The sequence below is a fragment of the Clinocottus analis genome, unplaced genomic scaffold (assembly GCF_023055335.1).
Source record: "Clinocottus analis isolate CAN_PGR_092001 unplaced genomic scaffold, fCliAna1.0.p SCAF_20, whole genome shotgun sequence".
NCBI lineage: Eukaryota > Metazoa > Chordata > Actinopteri > Perciformes > Cottidae > Clinocottus > Clinocottus analis.
In genome coordinates, this window is record NW_027175932.1 from 57,501 (window position 1) to 81,640 (window position 24,140).

The 24,140-nt window shown below is 45.4% G+C and overlaps 5 protein-coding genes across 5 annotated transcripts; 3 read left to right on the plus strand and 2 right to left on the minus strand.

The window, feature by feature from the left end:
• Window positions 1-491: 491 nt before the first annotated feature.
• On the plus strand, window positions 492-8,682 carry dennd6b (DENN/MADD domain containing 6B). Its single transcript, XM_068586900.1, has 20 exons — window positions 492-712; window positions 1,170-1,208; window positions 1,295-1,337; window positions 1,536-1,645; window positions 1,800-1,880; window positions 2,224-2,329; window positions 2,429-2,508; window positions 2,774-2,836; window positions 2,975-3,030; window positions 3,125-3,247; window positions 3,338-3,433; window positions 3,919-4,013; window positions 4,140-4,205; window positions 5,402-5,466; window positions 5,556-5,645; window positions 5,760-5,813; window positions 5,884-5,993; window positions 6,308-6,410; window positions 7,325-7,399; window positions 7,549-8,682. The coding sequence occupies exons 1-20, from the start codon at window positions 578-580 to the stop codon at window positions 7,669-7,671; spliced, it is 1,713 nt and encodes a 570-aa protein (XP_068443001.1). The 5' UTR covers window positions 492-577; the 3' UTR covers window positions 7,672-8,682.
• Window positions 8,620-13,275, minus strand: gcc1 (GRIP and coiled-coil domain containing 1). The gene is made up of 4 exons (XM_068586899.1): window positions 12,791-13,275; window positions 11,814-12,299; window positions 11,115-11,735; window positions 8,620-10,995 (listed from the first exon to the last, which is right to left on the minus strand). Exons 2-4 carry the CDS (start codon window positions 12,186-12,188, stop codon window positions 9,742-9,744), a joined length of 2,250 nt encoding a protein of 749 aa, XP_068443000.1. The 5' UTR covers window positions 12,189-12,299; window positions 12,791-13,275; the 3' UTR covers window positions 8,620-9,741.
• Window positions 13,276-13,429: 154 nt separating this feature from the next.
• LOC137791755 (ADP-ribosylation factor 4) lies at window positions 13,430-19,708 on the plus strand. The gene is made up of 6 exons (XM_068586901.1): window positions 13,430-13,760; window positions 14,597-14,677; window positions 15,003-15,112; window positions 16,986-17,057; window positions 17,233-17,358; window positions 19,184-19,708. Exons 1-6 carry the CDS (start codon window positions 13,694-13,696, stop codon window positions 19,268-19,270), a joined length of 543 nt encoding a protein of 180 aa, XP_068443002.1. The 5' UTR covers window positions 13,430-13,693; the 3' UTR covers window positions 19,271-19,708.
• Window positions 19,709-20,440: 732 nt separating this feature from the next.
• Window positions 20,441-22,325, minus strand: lamtor4 (late endosomal/lysosomal adaptor, MAPK and MTOR activator 4). The gene is made up of 4 exons (XM_068586799.1): window positions 22,226-22,325; window positions 21,970-22,053; window positions 20,927-21,044; window positions 20,441-20,759 (listed from the first exon to the last, which is right to left on the minus strand). Exons 1-4 carry the CDS (start codon window positions 22,226-22,228, stop codon window positions 20,662-20,664), a joined length of 303 nt encoding a protein of 100 aa, XP_068442900.1. The 5' UTR covers window positions 22,229-22,325; the 3' UTR covers window positions 20,441-20,661.
• Window positions 22,326-22,743: 418 nt separating this feature from the next.
• Window positions 22,744-23,991, plus strand: atp6v1f (ATPase H+ transporting V1 subunit F). Its single transcript, XM_068586903.1, has 2 exons — window positions 22,744-23,001; window positions 23,275-23,991. The coding sequence occupies exons 1-2, from the start codon at window positions 22,844-22,846 to the stop codon at window positions 23,474-23,476; spliced, it is 360 nt and encodes a 119-aa protein (XP_068443004.1). The 5' UTR covers window positions 22,744-22,843; the 3' UTR covers window positions 23,477-23,991.
• Window positions 23,992-24,140: the final 149 nt, after the last annotated feature.

Below are 24,140 nucleotides of genomic sequence, written 5' to 3' on the forward strand. Positions count from 1 at the left end.
TCCATGTTCAGTAGTAAGGGTCCCTGTGAGGGACAAACCACTCCTTCTTTGGTCCATGTTCAGTAGTAAGGGTCGCTGTGAGGGACAAACCACTCCTTCTTTGGTCCATGTTCAGTAGTAAGGGTCCCTGTGAGGGACAAACCACTCCTTCTTTGGTCCATGTTCAGTAGTAAGGGTCCCTGTGAGGGACAAACCACTCCTTCTTTGGTCCATGTTCAGTAGTAAGGATCGCTGTGAGGGACAAACCACTCCTTCTTTGGTCCATGTTCAGTAGTAAGGGTCCCTGTGAGGGACAAACCACTCCTTCTTTGGTCCATGTTCAGTAGTAAGGGTCCCTGTGAGGGACAAACCACTCCTTCTTTGGTCCATGTTCAGTAGTAAGGGTCCCTGTGAGGGACAAACCACTCCTTCTTTGGTCCATGTTCTTTTGCCCATATATATGTATATAAAAATATATATGGCGCAGTGGCCCTTGGCCGCCACCAGAGGGCGCTAGCGGCTCCGGTACCCGGTAGACGGTGTCAGTGATGGAGGACTGGAGGATGAGGTTTGGGGCCTGCTGGACCTGCTGGATGTGATGGACCCGCTTCACGGCTCCGAGTCTCTGCGCCTGGAGGAGGCGGACTGCGGGGCCGCGTGGGCGCGCTTCTCCTCGTGGTTAGAGTGCGTGTGCGTCGTGACCTTCGACCTGGAGCTCGGACAAGCCTTGGAGGTGAGGGGGTTAGCTTAGCACCGGTAGCACCGTTACTCATAGGTTAGCTTAGCACCGTAACTCACGGGCTTGCTTAGCATCGATAGCAGCGGTACTCACAGGGCTCTGCAGCTGGTTCATCAGCGCAGGTGCACTAGACTCCGTTCACCCAGCGGCTGTTTGTTGTTGTTGTTGTTGTTGTGCTGCTCGGCTAAAGCATCACAACAAACAACCAGTAGCCGCGTGGGAACCAGTCCAGCAGCTGCGCGAGAACTTCGGCTCGCATCCCATCCACCAAACATGTGGGAACCACACGGAGACCCAAACCAGTGATGACAATAACCAGTCAACCAGTGGTGACCTTATTATGATCTGTAATAATACTATAATCTTTATAATAATCTCTATAATACTAATAATAACAGGTGTTGGTGGATCAATATCTGCATTGATCGTAGTGTATCTCTGGTGTTTCCAGCTGGTGTTTCCTCAGGATGTGAAGCTCACAGAGAAGGAGGTGATTATTGTTTATGTTTGTATTCTAATGATTGAAGTGTTTATGATGGTTATTGATCGCTCATACTGGCTTGTGATTGGTTGCAGAAAAGCAGCATCTGCTACCTGTCCTTCCCCGACTCGTACTCAGGTAACTCTCATTGCTCTAAACCAGAGGTGGGCAAGGTACGGCCCGTTTTAATCTGGCCCGCCAAGTATTATTATTATTTCAAGCCGGTGGGCCGGCCCTCCACAATATTCTCTGTACCTCATGCGGCCCCCTGGGCAAACAGTTGCCCACCCCTGCTCTAAACGGACCAAAGGTCACATGTCGTACTTCATTTCCCAGGATGCATTGGGGACACTCAGTTCAGCTTCCGCTTCCGTCAGTCGGTCGGCCGAAGAGCGTCGAGGTTCAGAGACGAGGTTTACAACAGAGACGCGCCGCCCACCCTGCAGGTATTGATCACTGTATTGATCAGCTCATTGTTGATCAGGAACCAAATATTTATAAATATGTTTAAAACCAACACTTTATGAACATTAATAAATAGATCTTTGTAAACATTAATAAAGGTTAACATTTACAGGTTGCGTCTCTTTGTTTCCACAGACTGAAGCGTCACATTTCTTTGGTTACGTCTATTTCAGACAAGTGAAGGATGTTTCTGTAAAGAGAGGATACTTCCAGAAGGTCAGTTACCTGGTCACACCTGGTCACACCGGTTCACACCTGGTCACACCAGTCCACACCTGTTTACACCTGTTTAGACCAGGTCACACCAGTCCACACCTGTTTACACCTGTTTACACCTGTTCACACCAGTTCACACCTGGTCACGCCTGTCCACACCAGTTCACACCGGTCCACACCAGTTCACACCGGTCCACACCAGTTCACACCTGGTCACACCTGTTTACCTGGTCACGTCTGGTCACACCTGTCCACTCCTGTTTACCTGGTCACACCTGGTCATACCTGTCCACACCTGTCCACCTGGTCACAATTGGTTAACCATGTTACGTCTGTGTTTCAGTCTCTGGTGCTGGTATCCAAGTTACCTTACACTCACCTGTTCCACTCGCTGCTGCAGATCGTCGCTCCTGAGTTCTTTGAGAAACTGGAGCCGTGTCTGGAAGCAGGTGATGATGTCATGCTTATGTCATAACCCAGGGCCAATCAGAACAATGGCCATTATGACATCATTCCTGCTGAAATGTCACCTGGCGTCTCGTCCTCAGTGTGTAACGGGATCGACCAATGGCCTTCGCCTGCACCTGGACTGACCCTCAACCTGCCTGTGATGGGCATGGTCTTACAGGTGAGGGGCGGGGTCATATAGGTGAGGTGACATATCAACAGACAGCCAATCACAGAGCTTCAGACTCTGCTATAGTGTTGTATTGTAATATAATGACATAGTATATTATAATTGTAAAGTATTCTGTCATTGTATAATGTTTATTAGAAATATGTATGTATACATAAATGTATGTTAAGCTGCATAAAAACCTGCTTTCTATCTTTCAATGGTTCATTTGAACATGATTGGAAAATAAATATGTTTTTCCTGTTAAATCTTTCAGGTTCGGATTCCGTCCAAAACAGACAAAGCAGAAGGAAGTCCAGCCCGGAAAACTGCTCGAGAGGTCAGGAAGAGCTTTTATTATAGCGTCACGCTGTGATAAACCATCACATCTGATTGTTATGACATCACGTCTGATTGTTGTCATGACATCACGTCTGATTGTTGTCATGACATCACAATCATAATGATTGCTCGTCAGAACCTGCTGCCGGCTCCGACGGTGCTGCCAACCCTCCACGAGCTGGACCTCTTCAGGTGAGTTTCATGTTCATGATAGAAACACAGAGATACGGTGACCTTTGACCTCCCTGTTCTCCATGGTGACCTGGTGACCTTTGACCTCCTCCAGGTGTTTCCAGTCGGTCCTGATCCACCTGCAGATGTTCTGGGAGCTCATGTTGCTCGGTGAACCGTTGGTCGTCATGGCGCCGTCTCCCACCGTCTCCTCCGAAACCGTGCTGGCTCTCGTCAGGTGACCGAACGGCCAATAGGAACCAAGCTCCCGGTAGCCAATCGGAGGGCAGAGTTTGTGTGGTGGTGGTAACGCTGTGTCCTCTCTCAGCTCCATCAGCCCTCTGAAGTTCTGCTGCGACTTCCGTCCATACTTCACCGTCCACGACAGCGAGTTCAGGGAGTACACCACCCGGACCCAGAGCCCGTGAGCTGTCTGTCTGTCACCTGTCTGTCTGTCACCTGTCTGTCTGTCTCTCTGCCTGTCTGTCTGTCTCTCTGCCTGTCTGTCTGTCACCTGTCTGTCTGTCTGTCACCTGTCTGTCTGTCTGTCACCTGTCTGTCTCACCTGTCTGTCTGTTACACCACCCGGACCCAGAGCCCGTGAGCTGTCTGTCTGTCACCTGTCTGTCTGTCACCTGTCTGTCTGTCTCTCTGCCTGTCTGTCTGTCTCTCTGCCTGTCTGTCTGTCACCTGTCTGTCTGTCTGTCACCTGTCTGTCTGTCTCTCTGCCTGTCTGTCTGTCACCTGTCTGTCTCACCTGTCTGTCTGTTACACCACCCGGACCCAGAGCCCGTGAGCTGTCTGTCTGTCATCTGTCTCTCTGCCTGTCTATCTGTCACCTGTCTGTCTCTCTGTCTCACCCGCCCCTCTCTCTCACCTGTCTCTCTCTCACCTGTCTCACCTGTTCAGGCCTAACGTGGTTCTGGGAGTCACCAATCCGTTCTTCATCAAGACTTTTCAGAACTGGCCTCACGTCGTCCGACTGGGAGAAATCAAGATGGCGGGTAAGCAAAGATCACCATCATCATCATCATCATCATCATCATCATCATCGTCAGAGGTAGAGCGATTCATACAGTAATCGTGTGTGTGTGTGTGTGTGTGTGTGTGTGTGTGTGTGCGTGTTTCAGGTGATTTACCGAAACAGGTGAAGGTGAAGAAACCGTCCAGACTGAAGTCCCTGGACACTAAACCAGGTAACACTGAGTCTCAGGGTGCATCTCAAGTCTCTGAATGGCCGTCTCCTCGCTCCTCGACTGAACAGGAAGTGGTTCTGCGCCGCCATATTGAAGGCCGTCCCAAAGCTCTTATTCAGCTCGGAGGAGCGAGGAGGGAAATCGGAGGAGTCATGATCGAGGAGCCCCGAGAGCAGACAGGAAGTGTTTTAACGCTGGACACGCCCCCTCACTGCTCCTCTGCTATCTGATTGGACGCTGCAGCTGAGCGGACTGATCGCTGGAGTTTCATAGCAGAGTGCAGACGATCACAGAATAAACGTTATATATTTTAGTGTTTTCTTATTCACCATCTGGTTAAAATATGTGTTAAGTCTGAACAACAAAAGGACTACAAACTATTGTCCTCAAAGATTTGATCTGTTTCCCTCAATAACTTTTATTATGCATGTAATTAAAATCAGAGCTGGAGAGAGGAAACACGTTTTACAACATGTATGCTTATTTTATAATGTCACAATTAGAATTTCAAAACATACCGACGTAAATAATTAATAAATAAGACGTGTTTTGCTGGTAATCGATCCTGCGTATAAGCAAGACCCTGAACACAACACAGTGTATAAATACTCAATGCAGTTTAACAGGTAACAGACGACAGAGAAAACATCTCCACTCTGACACTGATGATAGCTGTGTCTTATTTATATGAGTTGTAGTTTAAAACCATTAAATCAACTGAAAACATGCATTTGTATCAATATTTTATTGAAATGTTTGCTAAATCCGGTCCGGACAAGAAAACAACTCCGCCGACTGACAGCTGATCACAGCTGATCAGTTGATCACAGCTGTGATCAACTGATCAGTTGATCAGCTGATCACAGCTGTGATCAGCTGTCAGTCTTCAGAAACGTCGCTTCACGTGACGCGTCAGAGGAAAGGACGTCTCATGTCTGTTCAAACATGTTTCCTCGCGTCTTCTCTCCTCGCTTGGTTTCCTCTCCGTCATCCCTGGTGGGCGGGACTAAGACGCAAGGAAAGGACGCAAGTGAGGGAAACGGGGATGCAGCTTAAAGACTTGAGATGCAGCCTCTGTTACCTGTAACAATGATGTCACTTCCTGTCACACTGCAGTCACTTCCTGTCACACTGAAGTCACTTCCTGTCACACTGAAGTCACTTCCTGTCACACTGAAGTCACTTCCTGCCTGCAGGCGTCTACACGGCCTTCAGGACGTTCCTCCACAAAGACAAGCTGCTCCTGAAGCGGCTGCTGAAGGTGCAGTGTTACAAGTTTATAATAACTTTATGTATTAATAATAATAACACAGTTATGATCTGAGGACCATGATGTTGACACGTCTTCAGGGCATCCAGAGGAAGAGGCCGTCGGAGGTGCAGAGCGCCATCTTGAGGCGACACCTGTTGGAGCTCACGCAGAGCTTCATCATCCCGCTGGTGAGGAAACAGCCAATCAGAGACCGGCTGCTCTGTCAGCTGGTGTTTCGCTCTAACTCATATCATCAGTTCTAGACGATATCGATGCGGTAACATCAAACCTTGTTTCCTCAGGAGCGCTACATGGCCGGCCTGATGCCGCTGCAGAGATCGGTGACGGCGTGGAAGGTAAACAGGAAGTGGATCATTGGGGACGAGCTCGCGCCGCGACGTCTTCTTCATGCGTTTGTGTGTTCAGACTCCTCCTCAGATCCGACCCTTCAGCCAGGACGAGTTCATGTCCACGCTGGACCACACGGGGCCGCAGCTGACCTCGCTGCTCAAAGGGGATTGGATGGGACTGTACAGGTGAGTCTCTCAGGTAGCTGCAGTCCTCTGGGCTGCTCTTCATCTTCCGTCTTCAACCTCTTCGTCGTCCTTCAAGTGTACGACTTTACATGATCGCTGTTTACTGTGACGGTACGTTAGGTACGAGTTTCTGTAAACATCTTTATGAGTGTAAACGTCTGTAAACATATGTATTACTGTAAACATATTCATGAGTGTAAACGTCTGTAAACATATGTATTACTGTAAACATATTCATGAGTGTAAACGTCTGTAAACATATGTATTACTGTAAACATATTCATGAGTGTAAACGTCTGTAAACCTGTTGACAGGAAGTTCTTCAGGTCTCCAAACTTTGACGGATGGTTTCGTCATCGACACAAAGAGATGACGCAGAAACTGGAGAGTCTTCACCTGGAGGTCATCTGTGCTGCTGTGAGTCTCAGTCATCACTGACGTCTCATCACTGACGTCTCATCACTGACGTATAATCACTGACGTATAATCACTGACGTCTCATCACTGACGTCTCATGACTGACGTCTCATCACTGACGTATAATCACTGACGTATAATCACTGACGTATAATCACTGACGTCTCATCACTGACGTCTCATCACTGACGTCTCATCACTGACGCCTCATCACTGACGTATAATCACTGACGTATAAACACTGACGTATAATCACTGACGTCTCATCGCTGACGTCTCATCACTGACGTCTCATCACTGCCGTATAATCACTGACGTATAATCACTGACGTATAATCACTGACGTATAATCACTGACGTCTCGTCACTGACGTATAATCACTGACGTCTCATCACTGACGTCTCATGACTGACGTCTCATGACTGACGTCTCAGCACTGACGTCTCAGCACTGACGTCTCATCACTGACGTATAATCACTGACGTATAATCACTGACGTCTCATCACTGACGTCTCATCACTGACGTCTCATCACTGACGTCTCATCACTGACGTCTAATCACTAACGTATAAACACTGACATCTAATCACTGACGTCTAATCACTGACGTCTCATCACTGACGTCTCATCACTGACGTCTCATGACTGACGTCTCATCACTGACGTCTCATCACTGACGTCTCATCACTGACGTATAAACACTGACATCTAATCACTGACGTCTCATGACTGACGTCTCATGACTGACGTCTCATCACTGACATCTAATCACTGATGTCTAATGACTGACGTCTCATCACTGACATCTAATCACTGATGTCTAATGACTGACGTCTCATCACTGACGTCTAATGACTGACTTGTGGGTCACACTGACTTGTGGGCTTTGCCTCCCTGCGTTCTGCCTCTCAGGACCTGATGAGTTGGACTAAAGACAAGTCTGAGGTGGAAATTGTCGACTTGATTCTGAAGCTCAGAGAGAAACTGGTGAGTAATAAATGTTGCACTGTGATGGTGTTTAACTTTTATTTCCTGTAAAATATTATCACTGAACTTTTCCTAAAATTACGACTCTGATACTTATCGTTAAAACCGTGTATTTTCCCTTAAACACAGGAAGTGTGTTTGTTTTTCAGAATAAAGCTCGCAGGCAGCAGCTGCAGCTGAAGGACGGAGTTCTCCACCAGCTGGAGGCTTTCATCACGTCTGTTACCAGCTCGCTGCCCGAAGACCTGCAGACGCTGCTGAGGGCACGCTGAGCCCAGAGTACTCAAGAGTACACAAGAGTACACGCTGAGCCCAGAGTACTCAAGAGTACACGCTGAGCCCAGAGTACTCAAGAGTACACGCTGAGCCCAGAGTACTCAAGAGTACACAAGAGTACACGCTGAGCCCAGAGTACACAAGAGTACACGCTAAGAGTACTCGAGTACACGCTGAGTGCACAGAGTACTTTTGCGTGTACTCGAGTACTTTTGCGTGTACTCTTGCGTGTACTCGAGTACTTTTGCGTGTACTCTTGCGTGTACTCTTGAGTACTTTTGCGTGTACTCTTGAGTACTTTTGCGTGTACTTTTGAGTACTTTTGCATGTACTTTTGCGTGTACTCTTGAGTACTTTTGCGTGTACTCGAGTACTTTTGCGTGTACTTTTGCGTGTACTCTTGAGTACTTTTGCGTGTACTTTTGCGTGTACTCTTGAGTACTTTTGCGTGTACTTTTGCGTGTACTCTTGAGTACTTTTGCGTGTACTTTTGCGTGTACTCACATTTGACGTTTCATGACAAAATTTCCACCAAATTGAATCTTTGACTCAATTTGTTTAAATGTGAATCTTTTGCTTTTGTTTCTTTTTCATCTCCACGTGTTGTTATTATTATTGTTATTATTATTATTATAATATTTATTATTATGTAAACACATTGACTAACTTGTTGAAATTATGAATTATAACTTTACATTGTTATTTTCGTATCGCAGACGGAACTCAGTGAATATTACTCGCACTAATATATTAATATATTGTATATTAATAATAGTGTTCTCAAACATCTGTAAATATTTAGTTTGGATTTAAAAAGTAAAACCTGAATTATGTTCACACTTTGTTTATTAAATCATCTTTTGGTACAAATTGTTTTGCTTATTAACACAAAGTCACTGCAGAGTTTCAGGAAGTTGGAACTAAAAATCCTGAAAGAACTTAAATGATCTGAATTTGTTTATTGCAACAAAGGAATCAAAAATATATCCGTGAAGAAGTTACATGTTTCCTCACAGCGACGTTCAGGTAGAGACTCCGTTCAGGTAGAGACTCCGTTCAGGTAGAGACTCCGTTCAGGTAGAGACTCCGTTCAGGTAGAGACTCCGTTCAGGTAGAGACTAGACTAGTTTCTCTCTCAATTTGAACATAAGTTTGGTTTTCTGTTGTTGGGTCACCAGCTGTTCATCTCTCGTTGGGCCACCAGGTGTTCATCTCTCGTTGGGTCACCAGGTGTTCATCTCTCGTTGGGTCACCAGGTGTTCATCTCTCGTTGGGCCACCAGGTGTTCATCTCTCGTTGGGCCACCAGGTGTTCATCTCTCGTTGGGCCACCAGGTGTTCATCTCTCGTTGGGTCACCAGGTGTTCATCTCTCGTTGGGTCACCAGGTGTTCATCTCTCGTTGGGCCACCAGGTGTTCATCTCTCGTTGGGCCACCAGCTGTTCATCTCTCGTTGGGCCACCAGCTGTTCATCTCTCGTTGGGCCACCAGGTGTTCATCTCTCGTTGGGCCACCAGCTGTTCATCTCTCGTTGGGTCACCAGGTGTTCATCTCTCGTTGGGTCACCAGCTGTTCATCTCTCGTTGGGTCACCAGGTGTTCATCTCTCGTTGGGTCACCAGGTGTTCATCTCTCGTTGGGCCACCAGGTGTTCATCTCTCGTTGGGTCACCAGGTGTTCATCTCTCGTTGGGTCACCAGGTGTTCATCTCTCGTTGGGTCACCAGGTGTTCATCTCTCGTTGGGCCACCAGGTGTTCATCTCTCGTTGGGTCACCAGGTGTTCATCTCTCGTTGGGCCACCAGGTGTTCATCTCTCGTTGGGTCACCAGGTGTTCATCTCTCGTTGGGTCACCAGGTGTTCATCTCTCGTTGGGTCACCAGGTGTTCATCTCTCGTTGGGTCACCAGGTGTTCATCTCTCGTTGGGTCACCAGGTGTTCATCTCTCGTTGGGCCACCAGGTGTTCATCTCTCGTTGGGTCACCAGCTGTTCATCTCTCGTTGGGTCACCAGGTGTTCATCTCTCGTTGGGCCACCAGCTGTTCATCTCTCGTTGGGTCACCAGGTGTTCATCTCTTGTTGGGCCACCAGGTGGCGCCCTGCAGCCCCATCACGGTGTGTTTCTCCTGCGGGCTGAAGTGGAGGATGGTCAGTATGGCGTTGAGAGTCTGCTGCTTCCCGCTGGCGTCCTGCAGGGTCAGGAACTTGTAGATGACGTTCTTCAGGTACTCCATGTTGGCGCCCTCTCGGCTCTGACCTCGGATCAGTTTGTCGAGTTGTCCTCGCAGCTCTGCCGCCTCCTCGTCGTGGCGCTCCCCGTTATCGATGAGCCGGGCCTGCAGCCGGTGGACGTCCTCCTCCAGCTGGTGTTTCTGCCGCCGCAGGCCGCCCGCCTCCACCTCCTTCCTGGCCAGCTGCTCGGCGTACAGCAGCAGCGTGGGCTCGTTGGGCGTCGCCCGCCGCAGCGCCCGGCTGACGACGTCGCCCTCGGTCTCGGGGCCGGACTCGAGCCGCTCGTCGGCTGCTCGGTCGGCGTCGTGGCGCGGCGCGGCGGCGCGCAGCTTCTCCAGCTCCTGGTCCTTCTCGTCCAGCAGCGCCATGGTCCTCTCTCTCTGTTTGTGAAGCTCCGCCTCCAGTCGCAGCAGGTTGTCCCGATGCAGCGCCGCCACCCGCTCCACTTCTTGTTTGTGAGTGTGCTGCAGCCCGGCCGCCCGCTGCTGCCGCTCCTCCAGCTCTCGGCGCTGTCGGGTCTCGGCCTCGTCGCTCTGGATCCGCAGGTTGATGTACTTCTCCCTCAGCTCGGACAGCTGGTCCCGGACCTCCTCCAGCTCCTTGGCCTGAGAGCCGTCTTTGGCGTTCTTGTTCTTCAGCACGACCTGCGCTCGCAGCTTGTAGCGTTCAAACTCGTCCTTGAGCTGCTGGAGCTCCTGCTGGTAGAACGTGGAGGCTTTGTCTCCGGCCAGCTCCGCCTGGGTTTCCACCAGGTTCTGGATGTTCTGGTCCGGGTTCCTCTGTGCCGCCAGCGCCAGCAGCTTCTTCACCTTCTCCAGCTTCTCCTTCAGCGCGCCGATGTCCAGCTGAGACTCGTCCACGCCGAGGTCAGAGGTCATCCTGCTGGAGGCGGCTATGGCGAGTGTTTTGTTCTCCGTGTCTAGCTGCAAGATCTGGTCTCTGAGTCTCTGCGCCGCTTGCTGGTCTCTCTGCCTCGACTTCTCGCAGGAGCCCAGCAGCTCCGACAGTTCGGAGACCCTCTGCTCCAGACTGGCGACCCTCGTCTCTGCAGCCTGAGCGCGCTCACGAGCTCGGTCCTCCGCCTCGCACGCCTGAAGGAACATCAAGTCAAGAGTTACTGGTCAGGGTCTCGCTTTTACCTTTCCGGGCTCATTGTGGATCTGCTTGAGAGTTTAGACCTGGGTTTAGTACGTCGGGATCTCAGCCTTACCTTCCTGGTCTCGAGGTGGATCTGCTGCTGGAGGTGTTTTTTCAGCTCCGTCAGCTCGTGCTGCAGTTCGTTCACTCTGGGATCTGGTTTCTTCTGGTCCTCCTCAGCAGCCCGCAGCTTCCTCCTTAGCTCGTCTCGCTCCTCCCTCACCTGGCTCAGGTGAGCCTCGGACTCCGCCCCCCGGTCCACGGCCTGCGATGTCACAAGGAGCGTGTCGTTGGCGTCCTGCAAGCGGAGCTCTGCATCCTGTCGCAGGTCTCTCTCTTGCTGCAGGATCCTCTGCAGCTCCCGGAGCTGCTGGACGTGGTCTCCTTGCTCCTGCTCCCGCTCGTGCTGCTGCGTGATGATGCGAGCGCGGCCTTCGGCTAACTGCTGCTGCGTGGTTTGCAGCTCCATTTCCTGCTGCGCCTTGGCGGCGACCAGGCGGTCCTGGAGCTCCTCCACTTCCTGTTTCAGCTGACGCTTGTCTGCCTGAAAGTTGGCCTCCATCCGAGACTTCTCGTGGGTGACGGTGGCGAGGGCGCTGGTGAGCGTGCTCAGTTGGTTCTTCAGCTGGGCGACGCGGCGGTCCCCCTCCGTGCCAGGAGGAGGCGTGGCCCGCTGCTGCTCCGCCCCCGCGGTCTGCAGGAAGAGAACGCAGACTTCAAAACAAACAGCCGGGTCATAAAAGACTAAATTCCTAAACTTTTACAGACGTACCATTGAGCCGGACTTAACTCCTGGCTCACCCTGGTCCTCCTCACTCTGCTCCCCTCTGGTGGGCTCACTGGGCGTGTCCACAGATGCCGCCGTGTCCACGCTGTCCTCGCTGTGCAGCGAGCAGCCGTCCTCCAGGAGGTCCGAGGTGCTGGTCGTGTCCTGGCCTTGTTGGTTCAGGTCCACCTCCTGGGTTACAGTCAGGGCCTTCAAACTGGCCTCCAGAGCCTCCTTCTCCTTCAGAAGACTCTTATAAGCCTGGACCACGTCTTTAAAGCGAGTCTGGTACTGGACCAGCTGCTTCTTCTGCGACTCGATGGTGTCCAGCAACTCTTTCCTGCCCGGACCCCCCCCGAAACTCATCCCAAACTTCTCCATGTTTCTGGTGATCTACCAGGATCAGGTCAGACTAAAGGTCTACCAGGATCAGGAAAAACCATCATCTTGCAGGACCAGAACTGGTTCCTCTGGGACAGAATTTGTTGGTTTCTGAAGAGACAACAGATAGATTTCAACATTTTACTAATTAAATGATGTGTTCGGGTGACTGTGGCTCAGTGCGTAGCCCCTCTTTCAATCAGAGGATCGGTGGTTCAAACCCCGGCTCCCTGTCGTTGTGTCCTTGAGCAAGACACTGAACCCCTCATTGCTCCTGTGTCTACGGTCTGTAGAGCAACACGTCACTTTGGATAAAAGCATCAATGAAAAATAATCAACTTTTACATTTGATTAACTGTTTGTAACTAAACATATTTTACAAACTCTTGTCTGTCAACATACGAAAAATAAACATGTAAAAAACATAAACATGTAAAGAAACTAAAGCTGTTATTAGATGAAGGTCAAACACAGTATGAAGTATTTCTTATATATAATAAACACGTCAATGTTCTGAATGAAACGGTGAAAGAGCAGAAGCACGACAACAGTATTCAGGATTCAGCACAAACACATTCATAATAATAATAATAATATCTCACCTGAGTCAAACTGCGCTTCTCTATGTGACTATAAACCTGTAAATATGATGGATATAACGTCAGCGTTCAGTCTGAGGACACTGTCGACCAACAGCCGCCATGTTGGTCCGATCCGGAACTCGAACCCGGAAGAAGATGCTGCGTTCACTGCCCAATTAATATAAGGTATTTCTGCCACTGGCATTGAATCCAGTGAACACAATATTATATGTATATTTATCTGAGATGGACTCCATGTTATACTTGCTTGTATTAAGTATAAAGTACATTAAATCATAATTGTAAATAATTCATTATATAAAATACTTCTAGAGTTGACATTAGCATGAATTTGAAAAAGTGATTACTTGAAGAGGTGATTTTATCTAATCAATAAAATATATTCATTATGTGTTTTGTCAAAGGCCCGTGTTTCTCATTCTACTTTATCATTTATTATGTTAAAGACCAACATCATATTTGTATAATTCATATCATGATCATAATATCTTTACTAAGAATTATAGTTCTTTATAGAACACGAATCACATCGTAAACATTGAATAGTGTACGGAGCGCCCTGTTCTCCCATCTTTCCGGGAGGAACCTGAACGCATCGTGTAACTTCGCGTTTCAATAAAGTTTTTCTAGTGACGTCATTTGTTCCACGTTAGCCTGGACGTGGCACAAGGATGAACTAACACCCCTCGGCTGATCCTGATCAGCGGGTCTACCCCAGCCCGGGTCTCCCCCTCTGCGAGCCTCTGCGGGTCTTCCCCTCTGCGAGTCTCTGTGGGTCTACCCCAGCCCGAGTCTCCCCCTCTGCGAGTCTCTGCGGGTCTACCCCAGCCCGGGTCTCCGCTAACCCCGCAGCTCGGTTCCGCAGCTTCGGCCCCGCCGCTCCGGAACCGGGTCTTCGTGAAGATGGGCCTCACCATTTCGTCGCTGTTCGGCCGGCTGTTCGGGAACACGCAGATGAGGATCCTGATGGGTGAGTCCGAGCGCGACGCGGACAGGGACCTGAACCGTGTCCCCTAGACCTCTCCCCCCTAGATCCTGTCCACTAGAACCCTACCCCCTAGATCCTGTACCCTGGACTATGTCCCTTAGACCTCTAACCCCTAGATCCTGTCCCCTACACCGTGTCCCCTAGACCCCTACCCCCTAGATCCTGTCCCCCAGACCCCTAACCCCGATAGATAGATACTTTGTAGCGTACTCCTCTGACAGATGCTCTTGGACTTTAACTGATGATTTTTTTTAAATGGTTTTATTCCTTACAAAACAAAAATTAATCACTAAAAAACCAACGTAAGAACTTGTTCCTCTTCAGGGGAGAGCTAAAACCGTTTTCTTTTACAGTCCGTATGACCGTTACAAAGTTACTTTTTAGCCGTTGAACGGCGCACACCGACTTCCGGTTAAACCGTAATTCTCGCCTTCAAAATAAAAGCACCTCACAAGAAAACATGAAATCAAATACATTTTGCTTATGGCAGATCAAAACATGCAACAAAAAACAACTACATTGATTACCAAACGGATTCTAACTGAAGCACACATTGAGTTACTTACGTACTTTATTCATCCCCAATGGGAAACTCGTTGCCAGAGTAGCGCCCAACACTTTACAGACACCAAATGGGATGATATCTCTCTCTCTCTCTCTCTCTCTCTCTCTCTCTCTCTCTCTCTCTCTCTCTCTAGATAGATAGATAGATAGATAGATAGATAGATAGATAGATAGATAGATAGATAGATAGATAGATAGATAGATAGATAGATAGATAGATCTATCTATCGATCTCCCTCCTGTGTATGTTTCAGTCGGGTTGGATGCAGCAGGGAAAACAACCATCTTGTACAAACTGAAGCTCGGAGAGATCGTCACCACCATCCCGACTATCGGTGAGTAATCAATAAAGATCAATAAGTCTCTGTGTGTCTCTCTCAACAACAGAACCAGCTTACATGTTTCAGAACCAGGTTCACGTGGTTCAGAACCAGTTTACGTGGTTCAGAACCAGTTCACGTGGTTCAGAACCAGCTCACGTGGTTCAGAACCAGGTTCACGTGGTTCAGAACCAGTTCACGTGGTTCAGAACCAGTTTACGTGGTTCAGAACCAGTTCACGTGGTTCAGAACCAGGTTCACGTGGTTCAGAACCAGGTTCACGTGGTTCAGAACCAGTTCACGTGGTTCAGAACCAGGTTCACGTGGTTCTGTGTTTCAGGCTTCAATGTGGAGACCGTCGAGTACAAGAACATCTGTTTCACCGTCTGGGACGTCGGGGGTCAGGACAAGATCCGTCCTCTGTGGAGACACTACTTCCAGAACACACAGGTACCAGAACACACAGGTACCAGAACACACAGGTACCAGAACCAGAACACACAGGTCCCAGAACACACAGGTACCAGAACACACAGGTACCAGAACCAGAACACACAGGTACCAGAACCAGAACACACAGGTCCCAGAACACACAGGTACCAGAACACACAGGTACCAGAACCAGAACACACAGGTACCAGAACCAGAACACACAGGTCCCAGAACACACAGGTACCAGAACACACAGGTACCAGAACCAGAACACACGTACCAGAACACACAGGTGCCAGAACCAGAACACACAGGTACCAGATATTGTACATGGTGTAATATATTGTAATATATTGTACATGATGTAATATATTGTACATGTTGTAATATATTGTAATATATTGTACATGATGTAATATATTGTACATGTTGTAATATATTGTAATATATTGTACATGATGTAATATATTGTACATGATGTAATATATTGTACATGATGTAATATATTGTAATATATTGTACATGATGTAATATATTGTACATGTTGTAATATATTGTAATATATTGTACATGATGTAATATATTGTACATGTTGTAATATATTGTAATATATTGTACATGATGTAATATATTGTACATGTTGTAATATATTGTAATATATTGTACATGTTGTAATATATTGTAATATATTGTACATGTTGTAATATATTGTAATATATTGTACATGTTGTAATATATTGTAATATATTGTACATGATGTAATATATTGTACATGATGTAATATATTGTACATGTTGTAATATATTGTAATATATTGTACATGATGTAATATATTGTACATGTTGTAATATATTGTAATATATTGTACATGATGTAATATATTGTACATGTTGTAATATATTGTAATATATTGTACATGTTGTAATATATTGTAATATATTGTACATGATGTAATATATTGTAATATATTGTACATGATGTAATATATTGTACATGATGTAATATATTGTACATGTTGTAATATATTGTACATGTTGTAATATATTGTAATATATTGTACATGTTGTAATATATTGTAATATATTGTACATGTTGTAATATATTGTACATGTTGTAATATATTGTAATATATTGTACATGTTGTAATATATTGTAATATATTGTACATGATGTAATATATTGTACATGTTGTAATATATTGTACATGTTGTAATATATTGTAATATATTGTACATGTTGTAATATATTGTAATATATTGTACATGTTGTAATATATTGTACATGTTGTAATATATTGTAATATATTGTACATGTTGTAATATATTGTACATGTTGTAATATATTGTAATATATTGTACATGTTGTAATATATTGTACATGTTGTAATATATTGTAATATATTGTACATGTTGTAATATATTGTACATGTTGTAATATATTGTAATATATTGTACATGTTGTAATATATTGTAATATATTGTAATATATTGTACATGTTGTAATATATTGTACATGTTGTAATATATTGTACATGTTGTAATATATTGTAATATATTGTACATGTTGTAATATATTGTAATATATTGTACATGATGTAATATATTGTACATGTTGTAATATATTGTACATGTTGTAATATATTGTACATGTTGTAATATATTGTAATATATTGTACATGTTGTAATATATTGTACATGTTGTAATATGTTGTAATATATTGTACATGTTGTAATATATTGTACATGTTGTAATATGTTGTAATATATTGTACATGTTGTAATATATTGTACATGTTGTAATATATTGTAATATATTGTACATGATGTAATATATTGTACATGATGTAATATATTGTACATGATGTAATATATTGTACATGTGGTCTCTGAAGGGTCTGATCTTCGTGGTGGACAGCAACGACAGAGAGAGAATAACAGAGTCTATTGAGGAACTTCAGAAGATGGTGAGGACTTCCTGTCTGTCTGTCTGTTTGTTTATCTACCTGTCTGTTTGTTTATCTACCTGTCTGTCTGTCTGTCTGTCTGTGTTTTTACACTCAAAGCCATCAAGTCCTGAAACGTGACCTGTTCAGCAGCCTCACATGTATGATGTCATCGCTCACATGACTCTCTCTGCAGATCCAGGAGGACGAGCTGAAGAACGCCGTTATTCTGGTTTTTGCCAACAAACAGGATCTTCCCAACGCCATGGGGGTCAGTGAACTCACCGAGAAACTGGGTCTGCAAAGCATTCGCAACCACGCGGTAAGGATCACTACACCAGTATACACACACACCAGTGATCACTACACCAGTATACACACACCAGTATACACACACCAGTGATCACTACACCAGTATACACACACCAGTGATCACTACACCAGTATACACACACACCAGTGATCACTACACCAGTGATCACTACACCAGTATACACACACCAGTATACACACACCAGTATACACACACCAGTGATCACTACACCAGTGATCACTACACCAGTATACACACACCAGTATACACACACCAGTGATCACTACACCAGTATACACACACCAGTGATCGCTACACCAGTATACACACACCAGTATACACACACCAGTATACACACACACCAGTATACACACACACCAGTGATCACTACACCAGTATACACACACCAGTATACACACACCAGTATACACACACCAGTATACACACACCAGTGATCACTACACCAGTATACACACACCAGTATACACACACCAGTATACACACACCAGTATACACACACCAGTATACACACACCAGTGATCACTACACCAGTATACACACACCAGTATACACACACCAGTATACACACACACCAGTATACACACACCAGTGATCACTACACCAGTATACACACACACCAGTGATCACTACACCAGTGATCACTACACCAGTATACACACACCAGTATACACACACCAGTGATCACTACACCAGTATACACACACCAGTGATCACTACACCAGTATACACACACCAGTATACACACACCAGTGATCACTACACCAGTATACACACACCAGTATACACACACCAGTATACACACACCAGTGATCACTACACCAGTATACACACACCAGTATACACACACCAGTATACACACACCAGTGATCACTACACCAGTATACACACACCAGTATACACACACCAGTATACACACACCAGTATACACACACCAGTATACACACACCAGTATACACACACCAGTATACACACACCAGTGATCACTACACCAGTGATCACTACACCAGTATACACACACCAGTATACACACACCAGTATACACACACCAGTGATCACTACACCAGTATACACACACCAGTATACACACACCAGTATACACACACCAGTATACACACACCAGTATACACACACCAGTATACACCCCAGAATCAGAATCAAAAACTTTTTATTGCCACGTGAGTAAGTACAAACAAGGAATTTTTCCTGGCGGAAGGTGCATCACAACAACAACAACAACAACGAAAGTATAAAATAAAATTTGGATAAACAAGTAATAAGTAAGTAAATAAGTAAGTAAATAAGTAAGGCGCACGAGCGCGTTTCCCTCTCCTGCGGCGTTTCAGTGCCTGCGTTAAGGTGAGCGCACCTTTGACAAGAATGTCCAGAAGTTCCACAGAAGTTAAAAAAGTTGGAATGAGGTCCGCAGGAGTTGTTCCCCTGATGTTCATGAGCTCATCTCAGGTGAAAGAGGCCCAGGTATTGCAGCAGAAGAGAGTACGACGAAAACAACAAAAAACAATGAGCACCAACACACCGAGGCTGCCATCTGCGGCGCCATCTTGTTTCGATCGACACACCAGGATACACACACTAGTGATCAACACATCAGTACACACACTCACCTGTCTAGGTTTGTGTGACCAGTGTACCTGTCTACCTGTACCTGTCTGTCTACCTGCACCTGTCTGTCTACGTACCTGCACCTGTCTGTCTACGTACCTGCACCTGTCTGTCTACGTACCTGCACCTGTCTGTCTACGTACCTGTCTGTCTACGTACCTGCACCTGTCTACGTACCTGTCTGTCTTCCCAGTGGTACGTCCAGGCTACCTGTGCCACTCAGGGTACTGGTCTGTACGAGGGTCTGGACTGGCTGTCCAGTGAGCTGTCGAAGCGCTGACAGGAACCAGGAAGCAGCAGACCGATGTCATGGATGATGTCATCAACTGACGCTGTGTTCAAAGTGATGAAGAGGAGGACCTGGCCTGGTTTTGTTTTTTTAATTATTCAAGTGATGTCATGAACTCTGAGCTCTTCTTCCTGTTACTCGTTTTTCTCTTTTAAACTGCATGTTCTAGAATCATCTAACAGGAAATGATGACAAGGATGGGTGGGGCTTATCACAGGTGTGCCGTTGGGCGGAGATTGTGGCAAGTCAGAGTACCTGTGGGTGTACTTTAGAGAGGATACAGGTTATGTGTGGGGCGGGGTCAACTTCAGGTGACAGTTACCTGTGGGAAGGGGCGTGGCCAACAGGTGACTCATTCCAGTCTCACCTGGAGGAAGAAGCAGCAGTAACGATGATGATGATGATACATTAAAGGTTATTCTTCTTCTTCGCCGCTGTTTGACATTTTTGTTTTTATAAAAACTGAAGATGCAAAGAGTCAAATATTTATTAAATACGTATAACAATTTTAAAATAATTAAGTATCTGACTTGTTTTTGACAACATGAATTTAAACTTATCGACAAATCGTTTGAGCTGTTGAGGCTGAAACTTAACAAATTAAATCTATTTAATCTTTTAGGAACAAGGTTTCTATGCAATCATTTAATAACACATCTATTTAATCATCTTCTAATAAATTACCTAATCTTTTCATAACATATTTATTAATAACGTATCAGTTACAACATATCTATTAATTACCATGTATCATTTAATAAAAGTACCCTGTCTCAATGTTTTCTTTTCCGGTCATAACATGCTGTAAGTTGGAAACTATATATTTATCTATAAATTCTTTACATCTTTAGTAATGTGTGAAATCATCTGACGACGTTTCCTTTCATGAGATTGAGATTTTAAATAATGAGTCATTACCTGTAAAAGATCTTTTATATGAAATGACTCATTTAAGTGAAACTTAATTCTACCGTCTTAAACTAAAGGTTTAATTATCAAACATCATGGATTAAAATGATGGGTTTGTTAATATTAATATAGATTATTAATCCTAATCCTCAGAATGTTGGGACAATGAATCAGTTTATCAACAATTACAAGAGTATAAAGACTCCAATAATAATCTAGCTTTTAGTTTTGGTAAAATCAAGAAGCAAAATCTTATTAAAGTTAAACAAAATATTTCATTTTATTAATAATCTTATGAATCAACAGTTTACATCATTCAGTTAAATACACAAATCCAAACAAAACATGTTGAGTTTCACAGAGTTAGACAGCTGACCTCTGACCTCACTTCCTGTGCGTTGCTCTCTAAACAGTGACCTCACTTCCTGTGCGTCGCTCTCTAAACAGTGACCTCACTTCCTGTTTGTCGCTCTCTAAACGATGACCGCTTCCTGCTGGTTGTTCTGACGTTTCACCACAAAAACCTTCTGACCAGAAACCGTCACCATGAAAACAAAGTCGTCCAGAGTCACTGAGGAGAGAAGAAGACCACGTCAGCACAGGTGAGGGGCGGGGCCACACGTGAGGGGGCGGGACAAGTGGGGGAGTGGCAAAGGTAAGGAGCAGCATAGGTGAGGGAGAAGGGTGGAACAGGTGAGGTGGCACAAAGAGGGTGACCTGGAGACTGAGTTCCGTTACCTGACATGCGTTTGAAGGGCGGCTCAGCTGATCCAGGTAACTTAAACCGACTCGCCGTTCGAACCATCTGCATCATCACAGCTGCCGTGTGCTCGTCGTTCTCCAGCTCACCTGCTGACTGATGACACGGGGTCAAAGGTCAAACCATTTAAAACCCAAACATCATCACTTCATTATTCAAATTAAACTTTTCATAACGATAATTACACGTGGACTCATAGAAAGTTGAATTAGGTTGTTTTCATAGTTTCATTATTTGTTCTGTTTACAGCTTCGGTCCATGTTTTCTTCTTGAAGACCCAAAATGCATCCTGGTTTTAATACCCAAAATGCAGGCGACCCGCACGTCAAGAACTCTTCTCGTCCAATCAGACGGTGCAGCTCAGAGCAGGTTATGTTCGTTGGAGATGAGTCAGTTCTGCAGAATTGATCACCTGCGATCGGTGCGCAATGCATGCTGGGTGGATTTGTGTCTGACTTGCTCTGACGTCGTGCACACGTGGTCAACGATAATCTCAAAAGAGCAAGGCGCTGCAGCAGCTCTCCACCTGCCTGGCCTAGTGCATGATGGGAAATGCCTTCCGTCCCCAGAGAGCTGATTGGCTCTTACATGTGACAGCAAACACCACGTGCTGTAGAACATTATTATTATTATTATTATTATTATTATTATTATTATTATTATTGTGTTTGTAGTTTAATACTTAACACTGTTAATGTTCACTACTAGTCTCAGGTTTAATCTAAAAACACATCTTGTCCGGTTGATAATAATAAAGATGATTTATACAACACATATCTAAACCAGTAGGAAAGTATGAAAAACAAAGGATGCAGCTACACACACCTTTTTATATAAATATATATTTATAATCACATATGAAGAAACCCTAGTCCGAAGAGCGGAACTAACATGAAGTCATTTTTTCCGTGACTTCCTGTGTATACTTTAAAGACAGCTGAAAACAGTTTTTAATGAAGGCCTCCAGAAGAGAAGCAGCTGTAACGAACGAGCGGAAGTTGAACGCTGGTCTGCTACTCACGGCCAGAACGCCGTCCTCGCTGATGACCAGGTACCCGAGCTGATCCGGGATCCGCTCCAGACCCGCAGTCAGAGCCGAGGTCGTCTGCAACAACAAATTCGGGATCAGAGGAGCTGACACGGTAAAGTCCGAGGCTCGTGAACGCCACATCGATCATTGACATAACTTTACATGATAAAAGTCAAACAGGAAACATTGAAGGCATCAGAATCATGAATATATACACATGTAAATGTTAAGCTGTATCAGAGCTCACCATTTCTTCTTCTACGCTTTTTATGAGCTAAAGCTCAGCTGCATTTCCGGCTTTCTTGCGAGATAGCTCGTTCTACACATGCGCAGTAAGTTTTTTTCAAACAAAACTTTATCAAACATTGTCCAACGGTCTTATGATTTGTCATGTGACTGTTGATTCGTTTATGTCCTGTCGGAAATTACGTTTCACTTTTACAACACAAAAGAAGAGGAGCCTTATTTAATATAATACATTATAATATATGACAATATGTAACAAGTAATGTATAACATAATATATAATAATCACAAAGTGGTGAGAAAAAAAACTTAAATAAAGAGTGTTTGTAGCACGGCTAAAGGCAGCACGGCTCGTTTGAAGTTATCCGGATATTAGATATTTTGTCTGTAATCTTTAAAGTTCGTTAAAATGTAGTTAAAGATTCTCTTGCTTCAAGGTACGTTACTGCAGCAGGGTGCGCGCGCACCCTGACGCACAAAAAGCGGAAGTGGCGTTTCAGAGAATAGTAAAGCGGAAGTGGCGGTCAGCTGACTTGATCATATGACCGGCAGCGTCTTTACGAAGCTCCGCTCGGCTCCGTCTCTCCGGTAAACTTATCGGTACCTGAAGCTGCGCGTGATGGCTGGACGCGGGAAACTGATCGCCGTGATCGGGGACGAGGACACGTGCACGGGCTTCCTGCTCGGTGGCGTGGGCGAGCTCAACAAGAACCGGAAGCCCAACTTCCTGGTCGTGGAGAAGGACACGAGCGTCACGGAGATCGAGGAGACCTTCAAGTAAGAACCCTCCAGAACCGGGTCAGGGGGCTCTTGCCCGAGTCAGGGGGCCCTCACCCAGGTCAAGGGGCCCTGACCCGATCCGGGGGGCTTTGGCCCGAGTCAGGGGGCCCTCACCCGGGTCAGGGGGTCTGTGGGCTATAGATCGATCCATCCATCCACCCACCGATCGATCGATCGGTATACCCGTCTCTCTCTCTCTCTCTCTCTCTGACCTGTCTCTCTGACCTGTCTCTCTCTCTCTACCCGTCTCTCGACCCATCTCTGATTCAGGAGCTTCCTGTCCCGCAGTGACATCGGCATCATCCTGATCAATCAGTTCATAGCGGAGATGATCCGTCACGCCATCGACGGCCACGTTCAGTCCATCCCGGCGGTTCTAGAGATCCCGTCCAAGGAGCACCCGTACGACGCGTCCAAGGACTCCATCCTCCGCCGCGCCAAGGGCATGTTCTGCGCAGAGGACTTCAGGTAGACCGGGACCGGGCCGCCGGGACCGGACCACCGGGACCCCTCGTATTGAGTGTGTGCAGTGATTCGACGAGATCAATACATCCATCAGTCGTTTAGCTCCATGATGAGTAGTTTAAATATCGTTAATATATGTAGTAAATATAATAAATGTGGTGAATATAATGTAGTAAATATAATGTATGTAGTAAATATAATAAATGTGGTGAATATAATGTAGTAAATATAATGTATGTAGTAAATATAATAAATGTGGTGAATATAATGTAGTAAATATAATGTATGTAGTAAATATAATAAATGTGGTGAATATAATGTAGTAAATATAATGTATGTAGTAAATATAATAAATGTGGTGAATATAATGTAGTAAATATAATGTATGTAGTAAATATAATAAATGTGGTGAATGCGTAGATCTGTGTGTTTGTGCTCAGATGTTTTAACTTATGAAAATAACAAATGTTGTTGTTGTTTGAGAAATTCTGGTTTTATTTTTATTAAAATTATTTAAAACTGTCAGCTGGTTTATGTCTGGTGCCTCTAAAGGTTTTAACGGTTCTGGTCCCTCTAAAGGTTGTCGTCCCTTTAAAGGTTCTAATCGCTCGTAAGGTTCTGGTCCCTCTAAAGGTTGTCGTCCCTAAAGGTTCTGGTCCCTTAGTTTTCCT

Bases quoted from the DNA above. Each gene is read 5' to 3' on its own strand.
- dennd6b (XM_068586900.1), top strand. From the start codon at position 578: ATGGACCCGCTTCACGGCTCCGAGTCTCTGCGCCTGGAGGAGGCGGAC. The intron at 3,031-3,124 runs GTGAGTTTCATG...GACCTCCTCCAG, and splicing joins CACGAGCTGGACCTCTTCAG to GTGTTTCCAGTCGGTCCTGA. The intron at 5,814-5,883 runs GTAAACAGGAAG...TTGTGTGTTCAG, and splicing joins GATCGGTGACGGCGTGGAAG to ACTCCTCCTCAGATCCGACC.
- gcc1 (XM_068586899.1), bottom strand. From the start codon at position 12,188: ATGGAGAAGTTTGGGATGAGTTTCGGGGGGGGTCCGGGCAGGAAAGAG. The intron at 11,736-11,813 runs GTACGTCTGTAA...CTCTTCCTGCAG, and splicing joins GAGTTAAGTCCGGCTCAATG to ACCGCGGGGGCGGAGCAGCA. The intron at 10,996-11,114 runs GTAAGGCTGAGA...ATGTTCCTTCAG, and splicing joins TCCACCTCGAGACCAGGAAG to GCGTGCGAGGCGGAGGACCG.
- LOC137791755 (XM_068586901.1), top strand. From the start codon at position 13,694: ATGGGCCTCACCATTTCGTCGCTGTTCGGCCGGCTGTTCGGGAACACG. The intron at 13,761-14,596 runs GTGAGTCCGAGC...TGTATGTTTCAG, and splicing joins GCAGATGAGGATCCTGATGG to TCGGGTTGGATGCAGCAGGG. The intron at 14,678-15,002 runs GTGAGTAATCAA...TCTGTGTTTCAG, and splicing joins CACCACCATCCCGACTATCG to GCTTCAATGTGGAGACCGTC.
- lamtor4 (XM_068586799.1), bottom strand. The intron at 21,045-21,969 runs GTGAGTAGCAGA...CCGTGTCATCAG, and splicing joins GCGAGGACGGCGTTCTGGCC to TCAGCAGGTGAGCTGGAGAA. The intron at 20,760-20,926 runs GTAACGGAACTC...TTCTCTCCTCAG, and splicing joins GCCCTTCAAACGCATGTCAG to TGACTCTGGACGACTTTGTT.
- atp6v1f (XM_068586903.1), top strand. From the start codon at position 22,844: ATGGCTGGACGCGGGAAACTGATCGCCGTGATCGGGGACGAGGACACG. The intron at 23,002-23,274 runs GTAAGAACCCTC...TCTCTGATTCAG, and splicing joins GAGATCGAGGAGACCTTCAA to GAGCTTCCTGTCCCGCAGTG.